Genomic DNA, 21,697 nt, shown 5'->3' on the forward strand with positions numbered 1-21,697 from the left:
TCTCCTAAACCATGACCCATAAATATCCCTTCCAGCCCCACTGAGAAGACAAGTGCTTGCTGTTAGACTTTTGCACAAAAACATGTTTCACTCTATTTATACAGGACGGCAGGAAGTATACACACCTAGGGTCATTTACAAAGGGAAAACATTATGGGTTGTCATGTGTGAAATCAACTAAACTGGGTCCTGTAACATACTAATTTAGAAAAATTAATAACAACGAGCTGTATAATATACAAACTCTTTCGATGTTATTTCGATAAACTGTGCCCACCTGAGCTGCCAGGCGACACCATCACAGCCTGTTGTCCAGGACTCAGCCACACGCATCGCCCCTAACACCACACAGCAGTACTGACGGCACCTGGAAACACCTCCTGCCTAGCGGGTACCAGCTGGCGATGCACATGCTACCCAGGCACCGGCACGGACTGAAAACGGGAACTGCCGAGATCACTGACAAACATCAAAATGATAAGATTACACCCCAAAAGGCCTGTGAGAGACACTGTAACAATGATAGTATATTTGACTCCACTGAGGGAAAAGGAGAAGAACCCCTGGACTCAGGGGTGCAGCCTGCCCCTCATACCACTTCCCCCCGCCCTCCCTGCTCTCTGAGCCCCCATCCCACCACCCCACCCCCCCATCTCCATTTCTCCCCTCTGACTCCCTCTGCCTCACCTTCTCCCTGGCCTCCACTTTCCCTTTTCACACTCTTGTTCAGAACCTTTCATTGATGGTGAGCATTTGGATAAACGAGCTCCCTCCTCAATGTGAAAATCAGGTCTGCTGAATATTGAATAGGAAACAGCTGGGGATTTCTTTCACATCTTTTTCATACTTTCTTTTCCATTTTCTTTCCTCCCTTCAGGCCCTTTTTTATGCTCTTCTCCCGACCCGACAACCTCAATCTTACACAACAAAAATCAACCCGTATTTGCCTTCCCAGCTCCCGCCCACCGAGCCCGACCCTGGGCCAGGCGGCTCTACAACCGGCTTCACCAGTCAGTGCGGTAGGTCGGTACCGCTTCAGCTTTGCATCTGCAGCCCCCAAGGCAGTGCGTCAGCACCCAGGGCAGCGCCCCGCGCTGAGTAGGTGCACAATAAATGTTTGCTGGGTTTCCTTCTTAGGGTCACTGGTCGTTGCTGAAGGGGAAAAAGCTTTCCCCTCTGTGGTTTAGGATGAATGCCGGGAGGTATGAGCAGGACCTTGCAACAGAAAGGTCCCACGGGCTCTGGGGTTCAAGGAGAACCCACGCGGCTGAACCCCAGAGCCCGCGGGGAGTCAAAACGCTCACGTTCCTCTGCCCTTTCTCAAATTTCATAGGCTTGAAGGCAGCCCTCAGTAGTCTGTCCAAGGAGCCATATGCCAACTGCTGGCACGGGGCCAGGTTTCAAGCCCGCACAGAACATCAAGGGGGACAGTTCCCTCCACGGTCCAGCCACCCACGGATTGGTGGGGGGACACGCCACACACATGGCGTGATGCTCCCCGCTGCGATAAGGTTTTGAACATAAATCACAGTGATTAAGGTGCATGCTTATAATTCTTAATGTAACAACACCCTTGTGGAACAAATGCAATGGTGACATAAACCCGTGCGATTACTTCACCTGCTCTCTGCCTCCACAATGAAACTTTTAACCTCTTCCTAATTCCGGTGTGGAAGGAGTTCCATTTTTGCCCCCACCCCCACCCCATGCAACAAAGTTTTGCCACCTGGGGACTTTCTCCTACAGAAAGCTTTGAGAATCACTTTAAAAGATAGTTATAAATGTCCCATAATTATCTCCTCGTGCAAGAGAGAAGAGAAGAGCCTCCAGCTCACGCTGGCCTGTTTCAGGGGCGCGGAGAGCACGTCGTGAATAGGAGCATCAGCTTGGCCACTTCAGAGAGCTGCCACAAAAACAAATCCCTCCTGCATGACCATTCGCTCCACTTACGCAGAAGAAAAATCGGGGCAAATTAGCAATTTAGTTGTGGAACAGTGGCCAACAGAATCTTATTACAGAAAGAACATATCTTGTTCTGGAAAAATGGGCGGATGGGGTTTATAAATCTTTATGAAATACCACTTAGTATCTTATTCCATGACAACTGCAATTTCTTGTGCCCTAATCGAAGGCAAGAAATCAATATGCATTGGAAAAGCACAGGAACCAGGGGCAACAGAGGACCACTGGGCTGTAGGTTGTATGTAAATAAAAGATCAGATAGTTTTTATTGCAGGCCCCATAGTCCAGTTACATCAGAATTTAACAGTAGCGTTCACATTACCATGACCTAAATTTCAGGTTTTTAAGTGTTTTATTACATTATAGCAACGTTGATAGAATTACAAATAAAATGTACTAGAATCCCATGACTTCAACAAATCAAACTGCATTTCTTTGTCCATTTCTCCTGCTGGTCCCTGCTAAATAAAAATAACTTCTGCATAGCTTAAAGCGCACTTCAGGGAAGAAGTACTCGACATTTGAAATCAATACAGAAGGTTTTAACCCCATCATTTTGACCCTGAGGCTGTTTAGACTCTGTTTATCAATAAAAACATTTTCCTTACAATTTAGCAAAATTAAATGCCAATAAGTCAACACAATCCTTTGACCAGCTTTCTAGAGCACACAAGTAAACTGTGTGCATATTTTCATTTTCATCAGGACCAATCCCTTTCCATGTATGTTTCACAGCACAGATTTAATGCACTGATTTTGGGGGGTGCCTATCAAATTAACAGTTTTTCGTCACTAAGCATTTTCTTACATGCTCATTATTACTTCCAAGTCTAATGTTCTCAGGTGATGATTTAGCTACCATCAGTCTTATTTTGGGTTTACGATTTCCACCAAGTCTAAATTTCCCTAATAATGTATGTAATCAAAATATCACTGCAGCTAAAATGGTCGAGTCCAGGCACTCTGCTTTATTTATGCGTACATTACATAAACAGACTTCTCTTTTTTCTCGTAGGGGTAATCACCATGACTGACTGAAATCCCCTTAGTAACTCAGATTACTCCTCAGGCTTCCTCAGCTGATGCTTTGAGACCTGCTTCAGCTTCCCAGTAAAAACAACAGAGGTAGGACCAGGTGGGATCAGACTTCCTCTGTGCATCTCTGTGGGGCACTTAGAGGCCGGTGTTGGCACAGCACAGGGAAGAACACTCAGCACGAGTTAGCAGAAGAGGGAGTATGTTAAGACCTCCCTGGCGGTCCAGTGGTTAAGACTCCGCGCTTCCACTGCAGAGGGTGCAGGTTCCGTCCCTGGTCGGGGAACGGGGAACTAGGATCCCGCATGCCACGCAGCGACCAAAAAATTAATTAATTAAAAATAAAGAACACAAACACGAGTAAGGATTGTTAAAAATAAAATTAAAAAAAAGAGGGAGTATGTTTCTGAGACAATGAGGGTCATGTTTCTAAAAGAGTTAAAAATGGTGCCCGAGTTGAGTGCCCACCAGGGATGCCGGCACGTGGAAATACTGCCCAGACTGTCTTTTTTTAATAGTGGTAAGAACGCTTAATCTAAGATCTACCTTCTTAATACATTTTTAAGTACGTAATACAGTATTGTTTGTTAGCTATGGGCACCATGCTGTACAGCCGAGCTCTGGAACTCATTCGTCTGGTGTATTGATAACTGGAACTTTACACCCACTGGACAGCAACTCCCCATTCCCCCCTCCCCCAGCCCCTGGCAGCCCCCATTCTGCTCTCTGCTTCTGTGAGCTTCACTATCTTAGGTGCCTCATGTAAGTGGAATCATCCAGTATTTGTCCTTCTGCGACTGGCTTATTTCACTGAGCATAATGTCCTCAAGGTTCACCCCTATACGGCAGGATTTCCTTCCTGTCTTAGACTGAATACCATTTCATTGTACGTATACACCACGTATTCTTCACCATTCATCTGTTGGGGGATATTTAGATTGTTTCCGTAGCTTGGCTATTGTGGATAGAGCTGCAGTGAACGTGGGGATGCAGAAACCTCTCTGAGATCCTGATTTCAATTCCTTAGGCTATATACCCAGAAGTGGGATTGCTGGATCACATGGTAGTTCTATTTTTAATTTTTTGAGGAACCGCCATGCTGTTCTCCATAGCGGCTGCACCATATTACATTGCCACCAACAGTGCACGAGGGTTCCGGTTTCTCCACACCCTCACCAACACTAGTTGTCTTTGGGGGTTTTTTGATGGTAGCCACCCTAACAGGTGTGAGATGACATCTCATTGTTGTTCTCATTTGCACTTCCCTGATGAGTCGGGTTGAGCACCTTTTCACATACCTGTTGGCCATCTGTATCTCTCCTTTGGAGAAATGTCTATCAAGGCTTCCACCCATTTTTTAAAGCAAGTAATGTGGGGTTTTTTGTCTGCTTTTTGCTCTCGAGTTGTAGGATGCCCATACTGTCTCCCAGAGGCTTTCTTATTTTGCTCTTCACACTTAGGTCTACAGTCTAGCGGGAATGTGTTTCTGAGCACGGCGTGGGTGGGTTCCTTTTCTTTCCTCCAGACTGCCACCTAGTTGTCCCAGAGTCAGCCATTAAAGTCCCCTCTCCTCCTCTGCCCTGATGCCACCTTTACCATCAACACGTGTCTGTGTGCATCTGTTTCTGACAGAGTCTGGGAAGGCTCTGCCTTCTGCTCCGTCTGTCCCTTCTTTCCTTGCACCAAGGGGCACCCTCATACTTCCCGGCTTTACGTCGAGCCTTCCTCGTGGGAGAGCAGGCCCTGCTCCTTGGCTTCTTCAGAGTGACTGGGTTAGTCTTAGTGTTCACATGGGTACATGCCAGTTTCACTGGTTGAAGGCGTAACCCCTTTGAATTCACTGGTTGAAGGCGTATCCCTGTCGGGCAGGACTGGCTTCACTGCACGTACTTATCTACGTGATGCTGTCTACTTGACGGCATTTTCTCAAGTGTTAGATGTCCCCGATGGTGCTTATACCTCCCGGAGCAGCGGGGCACACGGCAGAACACAGTCCGCAGATGTGGCACAAGTGAGGCCACCGGCTTCAGACACAGGCAGGTCCTGGCTTTGTGCACCTCTGGGTGTTTAACCTCTGAGCCTCGCTCCTCACTGGACGATGTCACTATCGTACCATCTACCCCACAGGGTTTCCTTCAAAAGGTACCGGTAAGCTTGTTGCACAGTGCCTGGCACACGATAAGCTCCCAGTTTTTGTAAACGGAAGTTGTTATTATTCATCATGGTGAATTGCTCGCTTTCTCCGCAGGCAGCATTAAGTTGGTGAGAGATCACAGGTGTCTCATCTCAAGTCCGTGGACACATTCCTGAAGCAGACACATAAAAATGAATGTGTGTCTTACACCCATTTCACTGTGACTCAGTCACATGACTGTATGTCAATCAGCAAACACACATTTGCCTTTGGTGCAGTTCCTGGAGTTCACTGTATCCCCTGGGAGGCTGGGAAGTGAAGTGAGAGGCTTAACTAAGGTCAGCAGTCCGGGCTGAGGCTGAGTCAGTTCAGGAAGACTCTAAAATCCCACCTTCCGAAAGCAAATCCCAATTTCTACACATTTCTCAGAGGACGCACTCATCCTGTGTGTCATCTTCAGGGACAAAGCGGCATTTTACGTGCACCTGAAATGATACGTGTGTGAGTCAGAGTCCCCGCCTGAGCGGCCGGCTTCTCTTGCTCCGCTGAAGGGCCCATCACTGTCTACAGCTGGCCTCTTAGCCCACTGTGGCCCCAGACCAGCCCTTCCCTTTCCCAACCTCCCAGCAGTGGGACATGCATCGCGGAGCCGCTCCTGACCATGCCTTACTATGTTACTCCACAGCAGCCCCTCGCTCCTCTCGGCATCCTACCACCCACCCGCTCCACCCCACCTTGTGCTGAGCCCTACCCTGCTGTGCTCAGTGAGCATGGCTTTCAGCCCCAGTGGCGTCTGCAGCCCAGGGCTTGCCTAGCGGAAGCTCATAGAAAATCCACGTGTTACTCCTTGAAACCGCAGGAGACCACAAAAGACGCCCTGTGCTGAAGCTGGATGCCATATTATTCCATGTACAAAATACACGCGGTGTGTAAGACCAACACTTCTGCATGCGGTTTTTTAAAGGCACATTTCTTTACACTACAAACACTGGAAAAACATTTTGCACAGAGTGACCTTCCTGTGTGAACATTTTCTTTCTGCAGCAGTTATAACCATTAGACTTATAAGGAGATGTTAATAAAAATAATAGACAACTGTCAAGTCACGTATAAAAATCATCTTTGTAAAGGCCAGTCAGATCTTTGGTCTGATTTTAAATCCGACAAGATTTTACACGTGGAGTATACTTCAAATAAAAGTATGTCTCTGACTGCACACTAGTGGTAGGTACGTTTCTCTGTGTGTAACTCACACTTGTTTCCTTTGCCAACTGCATAAGGGTTTGCACCCGTTACTCTTCTTGAATTGATTCAACTCAACGAGGCCTGCTCCTGGATCCTTTGTATTTAAGATATCCCAGCATAAGTCCTCTCGCTTTGCAGACAAAGAGGCTTCCTGACAAAGGACTATGATTAGCAAATGCTTTTATTTCGTGCCTGATACCGTAATTTCAATACATATAATACTAAGATGGCCAGACCCCAACAGGGCTAACTTATTTATACTGAGCAGAATCTGTGGACATTCACGACATGCAGAACTAACACAGTGTCAGTATGTTAACCCTTGAGAAATCCCACCTTCCCCCACGTCCATTCCTGCAGCAGGCAGGGTGCGGGACCCACATGGCCCAGGCGGGGTGCAGAGGCGGCACACACAGGAGCAGGGGCGCAAGAGGCATGAGGCGCTGGGGCCCCAGCAGAACGGAGAGCGTTTCCTCAGGGCATGGCACCCCACCACAGCAAACGGGAAGCGGAGAGGGGGAAGCACGGGCCGACAGGAAACTGGGTTGGGATGTAGCCTTTCCGGGTCCCTCCACTGTGGACTGACTGTCCTCTCCTTTGTTAACAGTACGTATGTTGTGGCAAGATACTCTGAGACTACATCAGTATCCTGTTTCTCATCACACTTTCACCCACTAACTTAGCGCTGATGATTCTTGCTGTACTTTTGCCAAATGGTGAAGATGAAAACTTTTTTGAAAACTAAAATTGATAACCCCAGAGACTGGTGCGCAGGGCTGCAAACTGCCGCCTGAAGGCCAAATTCAGCCTGGTTGGTAAATCAAGGTTTTGTGGAACACGGGCCCTTCACTTGTGTACTGTCCACAACTGATTTCATGCTCAACGGCACAGCGGAGTAGGTGCAACAGACACCGTATGTTCCACAAAAGCCAAAACTACCATTGGTCCCTTTACAGAAAAAGTCTGCCAACCCCTGCCTTAGAGAAGAGACTGCATTTATGAAGCAGGTACAGAATGTTTTATATGGAGCTAGAAAAAAATTCGTATAAAGTAAAATCCTGGTCATCAAAATAAAAAAGAAAATTAGCTAAAAGGTTTGAAAAATAAAACTGAGACACTATTACAGAAAGCACAACAAAGGACTAAGACACAGAAGATGGAAAAAATAAAGAGACTTCACAGGATCCATCCAGAAAGGATTATAGTTGATTAATAAAAGTTACAGAAAAATACAAGAGAAAATACTGACAGATTTTCTTAACCCATAGCTGAAGTACACAAATTCTTAGATTAAAATGACCCATAATGAAGGATAAAGACCCACTCCAAGGTACCGAGCATAAATTCCAAAAGCTTCCAGAGAGAAGAGAAAAAGAACAGAGCACATGCAAAGGAAGACCAACCAAAATGGCGTCATATATGTCAAGGACAACCACAGGATAAATGCTCACGACAAAATGTCCTCCAGGTTCTAAGAGAAAATATTCTTCCTGCTACAATCTGTACCCAATGAAACTATCTAACAGACGTTCTCAGAAATTCATGGATCCCAAATGCATCTCTTGTGTCACTTTCTTAGAGACCGACAGAACGCAGGCCACTGAAGGAAGGATATACAGCTGACCTCTGAACAACATTGGTCTGAACTGTGCGCATCCACTTATACTTGGATTTTTTTCAACAGTAAATACGACTGCACTCCACAGTCTGAGGTTGATTGAATCAGCTCATACTGAGGAAGCTCAGATATGGAGGGCTGACCTCACGTTATACTCAGATTTTCAACTATGTAGAGGGTCCACATAGGCACTGTTCAAGGGTCAACTTTAAATCAAGAATGAAGACAACATTCCATAAGGCAGGATTCACACAGGAAACTTCCCAGGATGTGGGCTGTCCAGTAGGGCTAGAGAGAAGTTTAGATTAAAGCAAACAGAGGCAGATCTCAGGGGATGAGCCTGGGCGGGGAGAAGTAGTAGAATTTAGAGATTATTTGACATGTTTAAGCATTTGGGGGGGAACACTGAAACACTGACCAACATATGAAAGACTGGACAGATCTTTAAGGAAAATTTTAGGTTCGTTGAAAACCATGTAAGTAGAAAAAGAAGGCAATTACTAATCCAAGAAAAATAAAAAGTTGTAAAAGAGAGAAGCATCCCTGGGAACAATATTATAGACAGCAACAAACCACAACAACGTATTTTCAACTGCAGGAATTATCTGGTATGATGCAAGAGGGGAAGCAGCTGGTGTAAAAGAGAGATATTTTATCTACTGTAAGTCAATATACGCCAAAATTGACAAATCCAGGAACAGCCACAGATTATTTTAGAAATATGAAGACGAATAACAGCTTTACAAAGCTGAACATTATCCCAGACCCGTGAAAGGGCAAGTGGGGGCCAGGCTGAGCCCTCCAGCATCACTTGGTGACATGTGGTGTGCACGCACGGCTTTGGGGAGGCGCCATGATGGTGACTACCTCGTTCACCCCTCCCCCAACACCGCCCGATAAACCTTCCTTCAGAAGCTAGCTCAGATGGGAAGGACTCCCACCCCCATCAATCTCTGCTTCCTGCACGCTCCCACAGCTGCTGGTATATCCCTTATAGTAGTTTCCATGGATGTAACCAACAGCTACTGAGGATGGATTATGAGCCTGGTGCTGCATTACCTGGACCAGCCGACTGGGATGCAGACAAGTGCTGTAACTGTGAGCTCCCGCCTACAGGTTTCCCCACGGTATTGCCAACGTGAATTACCCGGCTCACATTCCATCCAAATACCATTCAACCGGGGATAAAGAGAGCAGCACTCTTTCTCCAGGGCTACCTCACTTCTACTACTATTTTCTAGGACATCTAGTCCCGCCACCATCTAACCCAGTGAGTCCAAGGAGTCACCCCACACTATATTCTGTGGTTGTTTCCAGTTCAGTCCTGCTGGTGACGCATGGCTTCTGCCACCTGCCTCTCGGGGCATCCTGTCCTCTTCTACCTTCATCTTGAGCTCACGGCTCAAACCACTGCCTCTCCACCCCCCAAATGCCACTCAGGTGGGGCAGGGGCTCCACACCCCCTTGTTGGCAAGACCACGAAGTAGCATGGCCCCGCGCTCTCAGCGTCTGACACGGATCTCAAATCGCTCCCTCCCCAACGTCTGCAGCCCAAGACCTAGGACGGCGGGAGGGTGAGGATGGCTTCAGAGCAGGGATCCTTTTCACTCTCACGTTTCTTTGGTTGAGAACCTTTTCTTTTATTGCTGTCTTCAAGCTCTTTATTCTACACACAAACACCTCTCAAGAGAAAACTGATATTTCAATAAGAGAAGAAGAGAGAGAGAGGGGGGAGGAGTTTAATCGTGTATGCCCCTGTGGGAGCAACACGGCACTTCAACGATCACTTCTGAGAACAACTTTAAGTGGGAGATAAAAATAGGACAGAAAAAGATAATCGATACAATCAAACAAATTTAGAACCAGATCCCTGAAACACGTGATTAGGTGGATGTGACCTCCACTAGAACCCCAGGTGTCTCCGGATCCTCCGAAAGCACTTCTGCAGAGGGAGCGTCCTTCCCTCCCCGTCCCACGGATGCAGAGCTGGGTGTCTGAACTGCATGTGCGTCACGCTTCGCTCTTCTAAGGGATAACAACGTCCTCTGATGGTTACAGGTGCATCTTTCCTTGTGAAGCAGGTCACCTGTCTATTTTACTTTGCTTTATTGAACACTACTGTGGCTGCTAAATGCCATGAGCACAGCACTTCCTAATTTTAATGAATACCATGAAGTTCACATTGAAATGTATTTCTTTATTTGGGGCTCTAACCAATAAAGAAAAAACCCTACGTATACAACACACACACACGCACACGCGCACACACACACCCTCAAGAGAAAACTGATCTGTTTTCAGTCTGATCCGTTTTCTTGTTTTTTTAAAGTGTAAGTGCAGAAGAGAAGCAAGTATCTTTTTTCTTTTTCTTTTACATGTATTTCCACTGTGATGTGCTATTTTCACAGTTTTAAAATTTAACTTAATCTTCTAACCTTAACTTTAAAATAACTCAGAAACCATGATTTCTAGTGTGAAATAAGAGGACATCGAACAGACTACTGCTTTATTTTAACTTCCAACAAACACCAAGAACAAAACCAGTCAGTCCAAAAGAAACAAACAGCAACAATAATTTGCCGCCTACTGCTAATGCTCAGTATTTGGTCCCAAACCAGTGGTTTATCTTTGCCACCCGCAGGTAGAGCACCAGGCTGACGATAAAGTACTCTCCCGTCTCCTCGATCCACACCAGCTCCAAGTGCACCCTTCCCTCCGCGTCTGCGTAGTCCACATGGTACGTCTCCCCCAAGAAAGCAGGGCCGTCAGAGGGCCCGGGAGAGGGTCTCATGCACACCGGGGAACTGAAACACCAGAAGGGTTTCCCACATTCTTCCAAAAGAGTTAAGTCCATTACAGAGCAACTCTACAAAATAAACACAGATGTTCGTAAGTGTGAGGATAAAATGGCCAATTAGACCTGACTTAATAAATGTAGATGGAGCCTCCTCATGAAGGATTAAGTGAAAGAGGAGGGAGAAGAGGGAAGAGAACAAAACTACAGGAAGCGGGAACAGCATGTGACAAGCATGTGACAGTCCTCTGCACGGGGTGTGGCGGGGAGGTGGGGAGGGCAGCCAGGTCAGCTCTGGCCATCACTGAACTGCTGCGCCTGCGCGTAGCAACCGGCACCAACAAACGCAGAGACTGCCTTTCCAATGGTCAGAGCTGGGATAAAGCTTTGTTTCCTGTACGATTACAACGCTTCCCTTCCCACCCCACAGTGGGAACTGAATATCTGCTTCTCGATTACCAAGGAACACAAAACAAATTATATTATTTTTATATTATGCTGACCCTTTAAGTCTGCCATGTTGATATTTTGCCTTTCTAGGTCCTCAAGGTCCATTGTGACTTCAACATTTTAGCACGTGTTTTTGTAAGACTCATCTAAATCCACTTTAAAAAGTCAGGTCTGTGCTCCTGAAGACATGAAATAATATTCCTTTGTATGTGATAAATCTTTCCCAAGGTTTAAACAACTGCTCACAAATAAACAGAATAAAACATCTCAGTATATCAAATAGCAAGTGGATCAAGAGAGAATCCTTAATGATACTGAAGTGCTTGCTTTTCACGCTCAACAACAACGCTGCTCTTGGCCTCAGCCATCACCCCTGTCACTGTCACAAGGCATCCATGCTTGTAGGCAGAATTAAGCCAGCTTAACTGGGGCCCTCTGCATCCACAGCAGACGCATCCTGTGGAAATCCTGTTCAGCCCACAACACACAGATGGAGAGGAGTGACAACCAGGGCACCCACGGGCACAGGGATCACAGGAGAAGCGAGAGTGCGTGAGAACCCTCCTCGCCGCCCCCCGCCAGTCCCCGGCCACCACATCCTCCCTCCCCTCCGTGTGGCTGGTTTGTGATAGAGGTAAAAACTGATTTAACTGTTCAAGGAAAAATCTGTATGCTGGAACTTATAACTGCAATAAACTTTAAGTTGGTGTCCTAAGATGTAATTGAGAAGTAATTAAGATGTTTCTGAGTAAATGTTACTTGCCTGGTCCAACCTACGGCTCCACTCTTTCTCCACAAAGCGAACAGCCAGAAGGACTTGGAGGGAACAGAGGCTGCAATCAACACCGCTCAGCAACGCACTGCGCGCCACCTACGCACCAACTCCACCACGCCCAGTGGAAAACGAAAGGCCCTCAATACACGTTGGATAAATCAATCAACTGATCGCCACTGGCTAAGAGGACGCGCACAAATCTTCAGACACCAGAACAATAAATCTAGGACTTTCAAAGCAGCATCATACATATACATCAACAGACACATTTATTATACAGAAACCAGGTACTTTAAGAAAAAAAAAATTACCTTTATACAGCCATCAAAAATATTAGTTTTCCAAGAAAGGCCAACTTTTCCAATAAGAGGTAGGTGTTCGGTGCTATTTTTAAAACTTATCACACTGAGCTTCATATATTCATTTTCAATGTATCCTGAAAAGATCAAAGATTTTTAAAATTACTATATGCCAACCAATGCAGGACAACAAGTCAAGATCCCTCAGATCTGCTGCTCTATAAAGGAAGCCTCGTGGAGCTAAGTACTGGGTTCAGGGGTGGAAGGAGACCCTGACACAGCTGACTCGGGCGTCTGGCTGAGGCGAGGGCACTACTATATCCACCTGCATTCCTGTAACAGAGAAATGAGCTTGTCTCAATGGTGAGACGGGGAGATGCCTGGGGTGGACAGGACAGCACCCTGTCACCGATGGGGAGACAGCTACGAGGCAAGGGTTCCACTGATTTGATTAAACAAACCGCTAGGAAAATGGGAAACCAGAGCCGTGGAACTTAAGAAAACCGAGGCCGGAAACTGCACAGGAAAAGGGCATTAAATGTGAGGGAGGGGAGAGACGTCCAGAGAAAGGAGGGGTGAGAGCCAGTGAACGTGGAATGCGGTCAGGGAAGGAGACCAGCGCACGTCTTCGCAGGACTGTATGAACAAGCAGAAATCCCACCACATGCTGACCAAGAGCTGAGACCAGAGCCCTGCCCTCCCTGGACCAACGCAGAGCTGCCCGGGAGCAGCCTCGCCACCCAGGGCTGTCACGGCCCAGGTGCACGCACGCCTGGGGGCCCACAGGACGGCTGAGCCCCGTGCAACCACTTTAATGCGTCCTGCAAAGGGGAGCATCACCCGTGACGAGGTCACAGGCCTTCACTCGCACGCAAGCTTTCTTCAGAGGCAACACCTGATCAAGGGTGAGATGTGAGTCACACGCAGAGCAGAGAAAGGAGAGCAGAGAAAAGCACATGCTCTCTGACCCCATGCTGCTCATTTCATGGGACAAAATAAAACCAGAACCAAGCTGCCCTGGGAGCCAGAGCCCCGTTCTAGAAACTCTAGACGGTGTCCTCACGGAAGTGCGGCCAAAAGATCAGGACCAGGACACGAGCTCTGGGCGGGAGCCCCGCGAGGCGGCGCAGCTCCAGCCCTGGAAGGCCTGTTAGCCAGTCTGGTCCAAGGACAGAGGCTGCCCACATTCCCTCCTCTGCTGCTGAGTGCTCAGCGAGAACCGTGCAGCTTCTCAGGCGAGGCCTCGGAGAAGGCGAAGCGACGACATCCTGAACAGCAGATGTGGCTCTGCTCTGCCCTTGGTCACCACACAGCCACGTGCAGGACTGCCGGCTTGTCCTCAAGACATGGCAGAAAGTGGACCCCAAGGTACAGCAGCCAATAACAGCTCAACGGCAATTGTCTGAGTTGATAAACATGAAATCTCTGTAGGAAGCGAGGACTGTTGCTACTCTGTTATCACCAGACATCCTCCCTGTAGAACAGCGAGAACACTGTGGTATCTTAAAAGGTCAGAGCTCTTCCCACTGACCCTGTGTAACTGCTTGCTTCTCTAAGACAGAACAAGGTGAAGCTCTCTGAACATGTAAGCAATCTGCACACAGAATGCATATGTGAAGGTGAACGCAAATAAAATAGGTCATGTTTTTGAGTATTTACTGTACACCAAGCATATGTTACATACTTTGTGTACAGCAGCTTAAAAGAATACCTTAGAATAGCACTATTAATTAGACACTGCAATTCTCTGAGCTCACAGGTGAGAAAGCTATGCGCCGAGAGGTGAGCAGTGCCTTCCTTGCCCGAGGCCACGCAGTGGTCAGCGGAAGAAACGTGACCCAGACCTGTTCTGCGTCTGGAGTCCATGTTACAACAGATTAAAACAGATATGAACATGGGGACACATGATCACCCATTGGTTTCAATACTAGCTGAGAATGTATAACGTAGATCTAGATTCTCATGGAGTTTTGTTTTCATTTTACTGCCAATAGAGAAAAATCTAAGAATGCACAGACAGATGCGCTGGGGAACCGTTTATGGCTCCCAAAACTGTTGCTGATTTGCCCATGCTCACTACCTCCCGTTCCCAGCCCTCCCGTAACCAGGTCGTGAGTGGCCTGGCTCCTTCCCTGAGACGCGCCGCTGCTCACCTGGGTCAGAGTGAGCCGTGGGAGCAGGTAGAGAAGGGAAAACGCCTCTGACAGACGCAGGGGCAGAGGCCCAAGTCCTCGCAGAGTGGGCACGGGCCGCACTCTGGGGTCGACTACTAGGTGTGACAGGGCGATGTTTTCACAAGAGAAGCCACAGTGTGTCACACGTATACAAACGCAGAGTCTAGCTCTTCCAGAGAGACGGTGAACTACTGTATCCTTATACATTCCTGTGCTGCTTAAACCATTCAGAATAAATTCTGTTGTTGGAGACTCTAACTTTAACCTACCAATACGTAAGGCCATCCTCAAAACGCAGAGAAATACAATGCAAGGCTCACCACTCTTGGCTTCCCGCGACATGCACGCACAAGCACGGACTTCAGAGTCGTAAGGAGCTCGTTCCAAACCTGCCCAGGCATTTGCTAGAGGTATGACCATGGCCAAGCTCCAAGCCAAGCAAAATGAGACACAAATAGAGAGCACTTTATAAAGCTTTGTGATTAGTGGAACAAGTAGTAAACAGTAACATTACAGGGTGAATTGTTATAAATGCCAGACTAAGGTTGCTAAGCACCTTAACGTATTATCTCAACCATAATACTCCCTCTGAAGAGCCAAGCCCACTGCCAAGCAGAAAGATGTACCATGTTCATGGAATGCAAGACTCAACACCGTTAAGGCATCCGTTTACCCAAATTGATATACAGACTTAATACAATCCAAATCATAATCCCAGCAGGCATTTAATAAACAATTTACAAATAAATAATAAGATGTGACAGGCTGATTCACATGGAAATGCTAAAGACCTAAAACAGCCACACAATCTTGAAAAAAAGAAAAATAAATGACTTCAAGACTTACTATAGAGCTAAAGCAATCAAGACAGTGTGGTATTACTACAAAGATACACAAACAGATCAACAATATAGAACAGACAGGTCCAGAAATAGACCAACACTTTTACAAGCAACTGATTTTTGATGAAGACATCAAAATAATTCAATGAGAAAAGAAAGCCCTTTCACAAATGGTGCAATAACAACTTGCTATTCATACAGGAAAATAACATGAACCTCAACCCTTACCTCATACTTCACACAAAAATTAAATTAGGGATGGATCACAGACCTAAATGTAAAAGCTAAAACCATAATCCAGCTGGAAGAAAGAACATCTCCATAACCTGGAGTAGGAAAAGTTTTTAAGACAGAAAAAAGAAAATACCATAAAACAAGAAAATAATAAATTAGATTTCATCAAAGTGAGAAACTTCTGATCACTAAAAGATACCACTAAGAAAATGAATAAGCAAGCCACAGACTGGAAAAAAATATTTTCAAAACATATATCTGACAAAGGACTGTTATTCAGAATATATAAAGAGCTTCTATGGTTGAGAAATAAAGAAACAAATACTGATTTAAAAAAAAAAGAAAACACCACAAAAGGATTAAAGACACTTCAAAAAAAGATATGCAAATGAACAATAAGCACGTGGAAAAGTACTCAGCACTATTGGCCATTAGGGAGAAACTACTGCTACCATACACCAGATGCGCTAAAATTTAAAAGACTAATAACATCAACGGTTGCCCAGGATACGGAGCAGCCAGAACACTCACACACAGATGACGGAGTGTGAAATGGTACAACAACTCTAAAAAGAAGTTTGGCAATTTCTAATACATAAAAATTTCTTATACATAAAAAAAAAAGACTGGCAACTTTTAATCCATAATTAAACCTGCTCTAATTCGACTTCCCAGTCCTAGGTATTTAGCCAAGAGAAATGAAAACATATGCTCACAAAAAAGACTTGCACAAGAAATCTATAGCAGCTTTATTCATAACAGCCCAAAACAAAAACAACCCTAATTCCCTCTCTATCAACAGGAAAACTGGTGAGCAAATTCTGGTATACTGGGCTTCCCTGGTGGCGCAGTGGTTGAGAGTCCCCCTGCCGATGCAGGGGACACGGGTTCATGCCCCGGTCCGGGAAGATCCCACGTGCCGCGGAGCGGCTGGGCCCGTGAGCCATGGCCGCTGAGCCCGCGCGTCCGGAGCCTGTGCTCCGCAACGGGAGAGGCCACAACAGTGAGAGGCTCGCGTACCGCAAAAAAAAAAAAAAAAAAAAAAAGAGACGTCGGAATGGGAGCGAGAAGGAGGGACAGAAGGCTACTGGACACATCCAGTCCCACTGACACGCACCAAGCCCACCCGGCAAACTGCACTGGGAAGAAGACCTACCCCTGGGTTTTTCAACATGAACCCTTCTTGCTAAGCCAGCTTTAGGCGAAGTTTTCTATGTAGAAAATTAGGTTCTAGGTAGCTTTCAAACAAAAAGTAACTTTCCCATCTATACAGAAGTGTTGTTTTCTTTTAAAATAATTTTTGAATCAGAAAACGTGAATACATTTATAAGTAGAAGAGGAGCTGATGGAAAACTGGTTTGAAATAATGAACAGATAAGAGACCAAGGGCTAAATAAAGGTCCCGGAACAGGCAGGAGCAGGTATATTTAGGAATGGAAACTGGAAAATCTTTTGGCAAGACAGTGAGACATCTTTTTCTCTGAAACAGGAAAAATCAAGCCTACAAACAGACCGTGCCACCGTGGAGATGTGCTGGCAGGTGAGGGAGGACGACCAGTCTCAGCACGGCGGGTCGTGAGCCTTGAGAACGAGGAAGATGCGTGTGACTGTGTTTAAACAGCCTTTCTGCGAAATACAAGGCAGGACTAACAAGAGCTGATTAGAAGATTTCTGAGTAGCAACAAGGGATGAGTTGAAGTCTGACAGCCCCAGTGGACATGCGTTTGTGACTTCCTGCAAGGAACTGCCGGGCATTCACGAAGTTAGACTCTCAAACAGAGTCAAGAGTCCGGAAATGCAAAAGAGGAGGAAGAGGGCTCATCACATAAAGGTTTGAGGCGCCTCCTCACAGGTCCCATGTTACCGCCGGGGCTGGCTTCAGGGGCCACAACCTGTGTGGATACAAGGGACCCCTCCTGGTTTAATGTGCTGCTGTCAGCATTTTGAACTTAATAATTTTCTACCGAGGAGCGCCGCGGTTTCATTTTGCACGGGGTCCCACAAATCACATGGCCTCTTCTGCTTCAGGGCAAGGACCACTGACTCCCTGCGAGCACTGACATAAAACGTATGGAGATCAGCGTTCTCCTGCTCTGTGAACAGAATCTGTAATGCTGATTTTTCATAATGAGTCACCAAAAGTACAAAGCAGGAAAAAATGTACTAACAACCACTGATGAAGATGATCTGAAGAATTATCTGTTCTACGTTTTCTAGATAATCACCACCTAGAAAGTACTGTATTATTTCTAATGCCTTCCCGTTATCACAAATGCTTAGAGAGGATAATCTGACCTAGAAACATAGAAAGTAATTAGTAGCAAGGGAACAAAACAGGGAACAAAAAAGTGTCTATTTTTGGAATCACAAAAATAAAAATGGGATAACATGCTATGTATGAAAAGTATCTTAAACAAACACTAAAAACTTTAAAAGTAGAATTTCTTAAAGAGAGGTTATCTGGGCTAACCAGTGTCTGCTGCTCAAAAGTTGAACAACCCTACTTTTTTCATAGAAGAAAAATAAGTTTCTCAGGTCCATAACTTCTTTCAAACCCCTCAATATTTTCTATTGTGTCTTACAGAATAAGGCACTGAATACTTATCATTTAATCAGTACTTTAATGAAAAGCATATTGCAGAATCTCTATAGGAGATAGAACAAATCTAACAACAGATAATGGAAACATAATCTAAACATATTCCTTCACAATGGCAGCACAAAAATGAGTTGAGAAAGGTGAAGGACCTACATAAGAAAACATTTCTCCTAAAGGCAGAGAAGAAAACTTAAAGAAATGGAGAGAGAGTCCAAAACCCTAAATAAAAACACATCAATTCCTTTCAAATTAATGTCCACATTCAATACAAATCTGATCAAAATCCAAATAAGACATTTAACATCTGGCCAGGTGACTATCAATTACATCTAAAAGAATAAGTGGATGGAAATAACTGAGAAATGCTGGATGAATGTTCACCAGTAAGAAATGTTACATCGGGGGAGGGACACACTTTCATAACACAGTTCACAAGTAAAGCTTGAACTGCCTTCCTGCCTGGTGGAGACACAGGGAGAAGGGGTGCCAATCCTCAGCAGAGAGAAAGAGCCCGAAGCGCAAAGGGCACAGGAAGCTGCAGGCTGCGTGTAATCTTTACGTTAATCAAAAGGAAGTGTGGGTTTAAAAAATGAAGAGAAATAATGTAAAGGAAACAGAGGTGAATATTCGCCTGATCTTGGCAAGTGAGTACTTTCTACGTGAAAAAATTTCGGAAGAAACAAGGAAGAAAGGACTGATTACGTACAATTAAAAACTTTGGAAGGATCCAAAGCAACATATACCAAATTAAAAGGCAAAAGACAAAATGGAGAAAACACTTGCAGCAAATATAACTCGTATAAATCTTGTAAACATTTAAGACAATGGAACCAATCAAACACAAACAGATGGAAATTCAATCAGGAGAGAAATGTAAACACAAGACAACACTAGCACATGCCCACCTCCTGGAAGCACTCCTTACTTCCTCTCACTTCCTCACTTTAGTCCTCAGGGAACCTTACATGGAAGGTTCTCACGCTGCTGCACCATCACACACTTGTGACAGGTACTCCGGAATCTGGATCCTACGAAGACGCCCCTGAAATAGCCTACCAGATAGCTGCTACGGTAGCCATAAACTTCTGCTACAGTCAACAGGCTTTTTTAAATAGCCAACCTAACATTCAACATTTGCAAATTTAAAACAATCAGATGTCATTTGCACCTCTCAAATCATCAAATATTTTTCAAATTAATGCTCATGATAATAGTGCTATAATCATGAAAATGGAGACCTAAATGCCCAACAGAAGGAGACTGGGTCAATAAATCCTGATAAAACCAAACAATGGGTTGTCACACAACTTTTCAAAATCTAATTTTTCCAAAGAGTACTACTTAGTGACGTAGGGAAAAAGCAAGCGCTGTTCACACAATGTGGTCCACAAATATAAATACAGCTACAGATTTGAAAATGGACCAAAATATAAACAAGAGTTGTCCTTGGGTGACTTTCATTTGCTTCTTTAGAAGTGTCCATATATTCAGAATTTTCAAATCCCATAATAAGAAAAAGACATTAGTTTTTAAATGCATTTTTATAACAACTCAAATAAGTGACAGAAGCAGCATACCTTGTTACTTAAAAATTCTTTCCCACTACCAAACGTAAAACAGATAGCTAGTGGGAAGCAGCCGCATAGCACAGGGAGATCACCTCGGTGCTTTGTGACCACCTAGAGGGGTGGGATAAGGAGGGTGGGAGGCAGGGAGACGCAAGAGGGAAGAGATATGGGAACATATGTATAACTGATTCACTTTGTTATAAAGCAGAAACTAACACACCATTGTAAAGCAATTATACTCCAATAAAGATGTAAAAAAAAAAAAAAAATTCTTTCCCTTTGCTTCTTTACCATCACTCTCCCTCTCAATACTGATAAAAAGACTACAATCTGCTGTACTATGTAAAACCTTTTTCCCTCAGCTTCTGAAAATTGGTAATAATTAGCCTGATACAAAGATCAAAAAATATGCATTCTTTCATACTTTGCACTGCTCATCATGCTCTTTTTCAAGCTCTATTAACACTTCAAAGACACAGCTGGACTACTTCCCGTCTGCTGAAGCTTCCACTGGGCTGCACCCATTCTCATCCTGAGACCGTCTATTCTTATATTCTTAGCAAGGCCTGCCTGCGAGGCTGGCCCTTGGCTGGTGTCTGGGGATGGATTCCAGGAATGCCCCCACCTCACCATCCCTCACTGACAAGAGTGGGTCACCTGCCTGAACAGTCTGTACCAACAATGTGGTTCCTGCTGAATACCTTTCCACCTGGGAGTCTGGAGTTTGGGTGAGCCAGGCAGCAGGTGCCCATGTAACCAGCCCCAAAAAGAACCCTGGGTGCTGAGTCTCCAACACACTTCTCGGGTGGGCAGCATTTCGCAGGTGTCCTCACGACTCCTGTGTGACCGCACATCCTGGGAGTGGACCCTTGGAAGCCTGCACCTCCTTCCCCTAGACTTCACCCCTTGAGGCTTTTCCCCTCCACTGACTTTGCTCTGTACCCTCGGGCGGCAATAAATCTTAGCCATTAATAAAACCATACCTTGAGACCTGTGAGTCCTCCCAGCGGATCAATGAACCTCCCAGCAGATCCACTGGGTCTTGGGGACCCAATGCCAACAGTCTACCCACATTTGCAAAAGAACAGAGATCATAATGTGCACAGGAAAACCCACAATGCACTTTAAGAAGCTTACTTCAAGTTTCCATTTACAAATTATTTCTCTTATAAATCCAATTCAGGTAACAAAATATGTCTTCACTTAAACATCCTTTTAGTTTAATTTTAGTGGCAATACCCAAAGAAGCAGGTAGCAAACATGGACAGGCTCAGGAATCATGAACCTTCCTTTGAAAAAAAAAGGTAATACTGTTCCTTTTAAGAAAATTCTTAATGCAGCCATGACTCATCAAAGTGACAGAACACATGAAAATACAAACAGAAAACATCCCAGGTCCTTGGGGGGAGGAATATGACAAAGTTCCAAGGAGAAGCAGTCAAAGAAACCTTTAGGGAAAGAAGAAAGGACCTGGATTCTCTGTATTCACCGTCAGCAGTGCTGAGAGGTAGGACATCCTCTCCCTGGACAGCGTCTGACTGAGGAGGATAATGTCTAGAGCTCGAGCTCTGCACTGGCAAACTGGAGGACCAGGCAGAGCCACCAGCACGGAGCCTGCTCTGACCTGAAAGGCAGACAAGGTGAACAGTACAGCAGGCGTGGTGTCACCACGTGGGAGCCGAGCCCACCAGAGAAGTGTGGGAATTCACAGCCCAGAGGCGTTGGCTGTGGCCTCACAGCGCTGGCCAAGTGCAGGGTCCCAGGGTGCTCATCCCCCAAGGGTGAGCTCTGTGTCTCAGGGATCTCACTCCAGCTCCAAGAACCAACTAGGGTCTTCTGGTTTGATTTTAGTAACATGTATTGCAACTGCAACAATAAAAATCCAAAGAACCTGGTAGCACAGTACATGAGACAGAGTTAATAAAATAGAAGAGAGGGATATTTCATTCAGAGAAAATACTGTGACCG

At 45.5% G+C, this 21,697-nt stretch overlaps 1 protein-coding gene across 1 annotated transcript in view; it reads right to left on the reverse strand.

Annotated features, from left to right (window-relative positions):
* Window positions 1–10,590: 10,590 nt before the first annotated feature.
* Window positions 10,591–21,697, reverse strand: part of FBXO15 (F-box protein 15) — a gene marked incomplete at both ends in the record, with an annotated part of 39,764 nt that continues 28,657 nt past the window's right edge. The window contains 2 exons of the mRNA XM_082667133.1: window positions 10,591–10,860; window positions 12,325–12,449. Of these exons, the coding sequence (XP_082523259.1) occupies window positions 10,591–10,860; window positions 12,325–12,449 (395 nt within the window). The remainder of the gene's footprint in view (window positions 10,861–12,324; window positions 12,450–21,697) is intronic.

Source organism: Grampus griseus (assembly GCF_964374135.1).
Source record: "Grampus griseus genome assembly, chromosome: 12".
Classification (NCBI taxonomy): Eukaryota; Metazoa; Chordata; class Mammalia; order Artiodactyla; family Delphinidae; genus Grampus; species Grampus griseus.